General features: G+C 34.2%; 1 protein-coding gene across 8 annotated transcripts; it reads right to left on the reverse strand.

Annotated features, from left to right (window-relative positions):
• Positions 1-642: 642 nt before the first annotated feature.
• Positions 643-7517, reverse strand: LOC114196012 (probable E3 ubiquitin-protein ligase RZFP34). Of its 8 annotated transcripts, none has more exons than XM_028086491.1 (13): positions 7358-7513; positions 7135-7243; positions 4748-4950; positions 4576-4663; positions 4099-4158; positions 3954-3986; positions 2858-2935; positions 2552-2595; positions 2195-2235; positions 2004-2086; positions 1813-1904; positions 1604-1715; positions 643-1136 (listed from the first exon to the last, which is right to left on the reverse strand). In XM_028086491.1, the coding sequence occupies exons 2-13, from the start codon at positions 7147-7149 to the stop codon at positions 1026-1028; spliced, it is 960 nt and encodes a 319-aa protein (XP_027942292.1). In that variant the 5' UTR covers positions 7150-7243; positions 7358-7513; the 3' UTR covers positions 643-1025. The 8 variants fall into 8 exon arrangements, with proteins under 8 accessions (XP_027942292.1, XP_027942295.1, XP_027942299.1 ...); XM_028086494.1 differs by adding an exon at positions 6318-6363 and having other exon boundaries at positions 4748-5480; positions 7135-7512; XM_028086498.1 differs by lacking the exon at positions 7135-7243 and having other exon boundaries at positions 4748-4999; positions 7358-7517.
• Positions 7518-8376: the final 859 nt, after the last annotated feature.

The raw sequence follows: 8376 nt of genomic DNA on the forward strand, positions 1-8376 counted from the left end.
AGAAAAGAAGAAAGTAAATACTGACCATGTTAATAAAACTTCTTCTTGCACCTCCGGTACATTTCAACATGCATTCCGTAGAGTTGTGAAATGACCAATATGTCTTTTTCTTCTTCCTCCATCTTCTTCCTCTTCCACCATTTTCTTCGTTTCCTTTCTTTCTTCCCTCTTTCTTAGTATTCACATTAAAAAATACATTTTGAATTACGTAACAATATCTCATTTTTGGCAATTTCATTCTGCAGCTTACCAAATTTATTGTTGCAACCCATCTAAGAGTGGTGAGTGTCTTCCAGAAAATTATTTTCGAAATTAATTTAGTGCATTCCAAAAAGTAAAATCCAGAATAATGGGTGTAGAAAAAAAATTGTTAAGGTGCAAGAAACTGCCCTCATTTTGTGTGTGTAGTTTTTACTGCCCATATAATAATTTTCTTGAAACTGTTTCTTAAGAGTGGAAGGGAAGTTGCTAAAACATTCTTATGACATTTGAAGCTATTTATTTATCTTTTTTTAAATCTTTTACACGTAGCTGCAGCTTAAAAATAACAAGATATTTCTCCGACATTATAATAATAAAAAAATTTATTATGTTCTCTAACTAAATCTAAATTAGAATCTATAAAATTATAAACTACTTAAATTCTTTAAAAAAACAATATCATTGAAATACAAATACAAGGAACACAAAACACATTTCTTTACTACAAAGAACTCAAATAAACTACCACAGATGTTGAGAAAATTAGGATAAAATTGAACATAGCTCAACTCTTAAGATTGGTACCATGTTCATAAGTACCTATAGGAACATATATATAAAGTAACAGCTAATTTGACAGTTGGCATCATCCCAAACAAACAAGTTACACAGTGAAGAAGACTGGAACACTAAAACTAAAAACTAGTTTGCCCCCAACCTGAACATGATAACTGCTGAGCCACATGATAAACCATTTTTTTTCTTACATGTGGTTTGGGTTGCCCGTAGTTGAAATAAAAAGTCCCACATGTAAGGACATTTCCTCAGCCTCTTATTTGTCGTGTGTTGTAGGATTTGCAGTTTAAGCACTTATGGGCAACAAGATGGTATTGGACGTGAGAAGTTTTAGTACAATCATTGCAAAGGATCCAAATCTGTAGAGAGAATATCACCTTTAGTTCTTCACAAATCAAAAGGTCAGGTAACTTATCTGTAGTATTCAATTCACAACAAATTTCTAAAAGTTTAACTACTGATTCATTATACAACCTTTACCCTCTACTGATCAGATTAAAATTAAGACCCGGATCTAAGATCCTAAGTTAACTGAGGACAAGTCAAATGTTAACGAGGACAAGTCAAACGGTGAGGTGTATTTGTACACTCTCAACTATACCGTTGCCAATAAATTCAAATATATAAAACTAGGAGAGTAAATAATTTTTTTTTTCAAATACTTAGTAATAATTTTAAAAACAACAAAGACACCTGCACACCCAGGTGTATAGGTAAGTCTGCCACTGCCCTCTATCATTCAGCATCAATAAATCAAGGACTATATATATTTTCGTATAATTTGTTCTTATTACACGAAAGCAAAAATAAAAATAAAGATACTGACCATTTTGTTCCGATATGCTTCAGGCATTGGTGTAGCAGCAATCTCCATGTCAAACTTCTCCCAAATCATTGACATGTCACAAACTGACTTCGAGCAGAGAGGGCATGCATACCTGATGCAGAATCAAACAAAAAATCAGCTCATATACTGCAATAGGACTTCAAGCACATAGAAGTGCACAAGAGAGGAGAAAAGGCTGTGATACTCACTGGAAATGTTCCCTCATTTCGTTCAGGCAGCTCTTATGTATTGTATGTCCGCAGGGCAAAACAAGGACATCATTCACAGATTCAAACAAATACTGTAATCACCAAATTTGTTGTACTTTTGTCAATTTCAGCAACTCAACAAATTGGGAATAGTCACGGAATACTGAAATAAAAGATTTTTAAAATGTTACCTCGAAACAAATGGGGCAATCGTGATGCATTGCTCCTTCCACACAAGGGTGACTGTTTTTCATCTGAGTTGGATAGCAACAACCTGTGCATAGAATCATGAAAGCATTATCAGTATGTAAATCATTTTGACACCATAGTGTTGACATTTAGTGTTAATTAAAACAACATGGGAAACGAACATATTACTTACCACATCTGTAGCAGTGGAAGACATTTTCACATCCTCCAGTTCTGTATCAAAACATATCCAAATCAATCAGTCTGAGTCTTGATACTAAATAAAATCAATCTCACAGTGCAAAGTACACTGATGAGTCAATCGATATGTAAAGAACACGCACAAGATGCAGTTTTAACCCTTAAGATATAGCTGGGTGGGTGGGGTGGGGGGTTTCAATATTTTAGATAATTCTAACTTCATTCTCACAAAAACTTCTATAAGAAATAAGAAATTTATGCAAAAACTAACTTTCGTTTTAGTTCATATTTTTCTCTCCTAAAAATACAGGTAGAATTCGTCCAAATAGACCCTTAACTCACTTCATACCTGCAAATTCCACAGCCACTGCAATGATATTGCTTCTTAGATACCTGCAGCAGATAAAATGAACAACACAGTTTAATAATGTAACACATTCTGTCTAACATATATGTGAAAAGACTGTCAGCATTACCGAAGAACATGCAACATAATGGAAATCTGGATGCTTAACAGTTCTTATAATCAGTTCAAATCCATCACTAAACCACTTACCTCAGTAGAGAGAATAGAATCTGGCTATTTCGCAGATAGAATAAATAGACAGCTATACATAAAACAAATTAAAAAAAAGTTCATGGACTAAGCACTCACATCATCATCAAAGAGCTTACACGTCCCACAGAAGTACTTGCCCATACAAACACCACAGTTAATACAGTTTTGCTGAACCTGGAAGTAACATATATCGACACAAGGAAAAAATACTTTCATGGCATATTCTTAATAATGCAATATCAATATTCATAGTGATCTTATGGACGGTTTGACAAACAATGCATGAATAATTCAGTAGTTTCAACTTTAAGGGCACATTACCCGGTCATATCTAGAAGATTGTAACAAAACTAGTAACTGTTTACACTTTGCCTACACCATCTAAAAGATATTTCATAAAGTAAAAAGCTATAAAATTCCTCTCAAGAATGTGTCGTTCTGTTTCTTTCTAGGCATGTGAGCGCTCTTGCGTACTCACATGCAGATCCTGCAGAGATTATCTCCCAGGAAGTACCAACACATCTTACTAATACCCTGGCCCCCGGAAACCTCTTATACAGAAGAGGAATAAAGAAATAAACAAACACCTATTCTTGGTTAAATACTCTCTAGATACTGCTATCACTAAAATTAAATAAGAAGAAATTAAAAGAATAGCTTAATATTTGTACGACTAAACTAGTTATTTTAACTATTAATAAATATGTTATGTTATGATTTTTGTCGTGTTAATTATATACTACCCATAGTCCTTAATATGAAGGATACTTTAGCAGAAATCGGTGTTCCTATTGTACAGATGATTTCATAATTTCTACAAACATTAAATTTCTTTTCCTTATTTGTTCTTATTAAATATTATGAATGAATATGTGTATTCTTTTAATAGTGAAGGTAAATTTGGTACGTTGATAACTGAATTAATTATTTTTATTGGTCAATGTGATTATGATAGAAGTGACTTATACCAAGGACTGGAAGGATTATATACCATGGTGTCACTATATCTTATATTTTAGATATTAGTTATGTCCAGGTGCCTGTCACAACAGGAGGTGCTTCATAGGTCATCATTACTCTATTATTTGATAAAACTTATTTAATCGGCTAATCAAGTGTTAAATCTTGCATTACCATTAACATTACATTGTGGAAGATTACACTGAAAGATAACAAGAAAATCTAAACTCACCTCTTGTTCGGTCTCACAAAGTGAACATATGACCTGCATTTGTCGAGTTACTAATTAGCAATGCTTCAAGAGTGAAACAACAAAGGGAAATGGAGCACGGAATAGCGGATATCCAAATAAGTTATGTTAAAATAAATAAGGATACCTGTTTAACTTGATGCCGGGGAATATCGTGTCTGTGCTTCTGATCAATGTCGATATTATTCTAGAAAATAACACAGCACCAAAAATTAAAAGGAATGCTAAACATAAAGGTTATGTTTTGATACAGAACTGGAGTCACCTTGCAAATAGTTTATACGAAAGGATCACACATTAAAAAAGTAAGTTGAATTTACTGACATTTGCTGTTCAAGTTTACAGAACCTTTTCTCGTAGGCAGGGCCACAAAATGGCCCCAAAATAAATGGGCTAGAAAAATTGAAATCAGTATTCGTGTGGTTCTATGCATATTGCCTTAATTACAAGAAAACAAAAGAAAAAGAGAGAAAGGTTTCCTAATTCTGAAATAGGATGGAAACTATAATTTATGTCAAAAGGACAACAAGCGTAGATAAAGTATTTGAATGAAAACAACCATAGCGAAATACTAGGATAATACTAGGATGGGAAATTAACTCACTTTTGCTTCATTGTGACAATGGCGGCAGCTAAAAATCTCATTGCAACAGGGGGCCCTAATACGGCATCTTCTCCGGTAATGTTGACATCTGCAGAAGAAACCAGTGTCTTTTACGAAAAGAAAAGGGAACGCAAAAATGTAGATAGAAATAGTGTGGGAACATAGAATTTACCCATATTCCATATATCCTCTCTCACGCAAATTATTGATCTTTTGGTGATCTGTTGATTGACTTGATTCTTCTCCAAGTATGCGCTCTTCGTTTGATGGTAGATGATTATACACGTCTTTCTCAGTCACATGCTTCGTGTCCTTGCAGTCAAGCTGCAGAGACTCAGTGTGCAATACTGCCACCACTCCCATGATGCTAGCTATCTTCAGATAAGATTAAAAGCTATCAAGAAGCAGAAGTAAGCTTGATGATCTGCATGCAAGAAAGTATTTAGAAATAAGCCCAAAACTTCTACAAGTCATATGTTGTCGCCCCCATCAAACCAGGTAAACACTGAATGCACTGTTGCTCTCTTCTACACTGCTGAAGATCAATTGAAAGCAGCAACAACAAAATTGAATTCAGGTTGGCCAGCTTCAATCAGTAATACTCCAAGAGGGAACACACCAAAACAAGAGCATACACAATAATTCTACATAAACCAATAGATTGCAACCAACACAATGATCACTTGATTTCTTGAAGAACTTCTGGAATCAAGTCGAAGAACTTCTTGAATCAAGTCCCAGTATACTGGAGCCAAGCAATAGACAACCCAACTATGTTTAGAGCAATAAATCACTCGACCAAAAATGCCTTCCAAATATGAAGATGGAGTAATATGTCTTAATTTTATTCTCCATGGAGGACCGAGCCTTCCTTACTTGGCGGTTCTGCACGACTCCTCCAAGAACTGAAACTTACCAAAAGCAAATACTTAAAAGGTTATTTTTTCAATTGGTCCCTAACTTGCTAAACTTTTCTGCGTGAGTCCTCCAAAAACTGAAATTTACCATGGTATATTTTACTAACTATCAGGATACATTTGGAAGAACAATTTAATCAAGTTTCTAACATGTTTATTAAATGGCAGCTTAGTTATACAAAACATAACCGCAAATTTAGGCCAAAAAACTTATTTTGAAAAATTTGCTCATAAAACCTTTTCAGCTGAAAAAACTTCCAAAGTCACAAGACCAAATAAACCCCTTCAAACACTCACATATATGTTTTCATATAGGCTATATTGGCTAACGCCATTTAGACCCCATTGATGTTTGTTTAAAGTCTATGCAGGACTTTTTGCCGCCTATTTGAAAATTCAATGAAACTAAAGGACCAAAAGTTTAACCTTTTATTAAAATTTCATTCAATCTGCACCTTGATAGATCCCTTTTGGTTAATTTTTTTTTTCTCCTTCTTATTTCAGTTAGTTTATTTGACAACGTATTCGTTCAATGTCGTGACCCCTTTGCAAAAGGAAGGTTCACACTACTCCAAGGACAAATTCATATTAAAGATTCAAAATCATGATTTCCTTGTCCATATTCCAAATAGGTTTGTCTCTTATAGAAACTTCACTAGGCCGTAGATAAAAGGCGGGACGGAAGAAAAAAGAACAAGATCGGTATAGTCATATAATGCTAATAGTCTCTGACACTCTCTTCCCAAGACTTGGTTAGAATTTATTAGAAATCATAATTTTTAGTGGTTTAATTTCTGAATCGAAGAGAAAATAAGTGGAACTCACCAGAAAGTGTTTTTTGAACAGCCGAAGCATCAAGCCAACCCTTTCACTGTTCATATAGGCAAAGAAGCAGATGCATAATCGTAATGAATTATGCAAAAGGAAAGTCCATAAATGCTTCAACCAGACCAAATTACTATCATATATCTTTTTTCGCCGCTAATAAAAGGTATTAAAGACAAACTAAAAAAAAAGGAATTGCAGACAAAAGGTAAGGATACGGTAACAAAGATGTGCTTTTTGGGAAACTCTACCCTTCTTAAATAAAGGGATAATGTTTGATAAAGGGCATCCTCTGAAATTACAATACCCTGCAAAATATTTCAACTCAAAATGCACGCTACCGACATCACCAGCATCACCCTTCTACCTCAAAACATTTGCAGTCACAGATCCTCTATATTATTCGACTGGCAAAGAAGAGTTATAGAGATTCTCCACAATAGAGCATCTCCATAAGATTAGTACGAAAACGCTTACATAATACTAGGTAGTCCAATTGTCACCGTAATGCGACTCCACAAACAGAAAATACGATTACAGTAGTCGGAGCAGCAGAATCTACCTCCTAAAGGTATAACACTCAATACACCACTGTAAATAGCTGTTTGTGATTCTGCGTTTGAATGCAGAATACACTAACGAGAACAATGGAGGAAATAGCAAAAGCAGAAAACGCTATCAGACACTGAATTTTCATTTGTGCACATACACATCGCCTTACAACCTGAAGAACTATAAACACAACAACAACATAACATAAACGCAATCAATGCTTCTCAAATCATTTAATAACACACAATTCAAGTCCAAAACTAACCGTCCATAAAATCATCAAACACCACAAAGAAACGCAATCCCACACATTTTGTCAATTGACAGCATCAATTCAACCAAGCTTTGCCGATACTTGAAATGATGCTGCATTTCTAGAAACAAGGCACACACAAATTTAAAGAGAATAATAAAATAAGCACAATAGCAGACAAAGGTAGCAAAGAAAGAAGAAGAAATGGTGAAAATTTTGCGACAGTACTACGAACTTTAGAACCAGAGAGAATGGTAGGCGATCCAATTCAAGATATAGATACGACGGTGGTGTCGTGGTGTCCCAAATCGAAAGTTGCGATTGGTATCTCTCCCCTGACCCAGCACAAAAGGATGTGGAGGAGGAACACACAGGGAGAAAGTAATTGAAAATCACATCTCAATTTATAGGTCTGGGATACGTAAGTTCTTCCAGACTCTTCTCAAATTTCCAAGAATACCCTTTTGCATTCTGCATTTTACATCTCAACTCTTCATATAAGATAAGATTGGTTTTCCCATGCTTAACTTAATCTATATTCAACACTATTTTTCTAATGGAAATAATTAAATTTTAATTTCAAAATTATAAAATTTTGAATTGTTAAAAACTCTCTATAGATTATTTATCTGTTTATGTAAAATGTGTGTCATGACTTTTATCCCATTTTAACATTGTTATAGAAACAAGTTGAAAGACACTTAAACCTTATGAATCTATCCAAATGATCTCCTTAATATGGAAATTTAAGAGACATATGAATATACTCATAATTTAAATGATCACATATCTTTTGTTTTGGATTGAATATAAGTTGTTTAGTAATTAGAAGTAATTAGAAAGAAATTATAAATTATATTACTTTTGGATTATGTTAATTAAGATATAAATTCTTTTGAAGATTTCATGATAACTAATTTTAATTAACATATGTGAAATATCTTTGAAGCGAAGGGGGAGAGGACACGTATAAATTTGAAAGAAGGCACGTAGATATTTAGAGAGGGCACGTGTGTTGAACACCTTGTTATGTGTGATTACAAGTGACACCGCTATCGATGACACAACACGACAACCGCACCGCGAATATCTGACATGGTCGGTTTGCGAGTATCCTCGCCCATGGTTTCCAACGATATCCTTAAATAGCCTTTAAAATTGCACATGAAGATGATCGTTGACATGACACCGATTTAATTACATTTTTTAATGTTTTACCTTCGCTGTTCTCTAGGCCAAGATTATTTTATATAA

Source organism: Vigna unguiculata, chromosome 9, assembly GCF_004118075.2.
Source record: "Vigna unguiculata cultivar IT97K-499-35 chromosome 9, ASM411807v1, whole genome shotgun sequence".
NCBI classification, from domain to species: domain Eukaryota; kingdom Viridiplantae; phylum Streptophyta; class Magnoliopsida; order Fabales; family Fabaceae; genus Vigna; species Vigna unguiculata.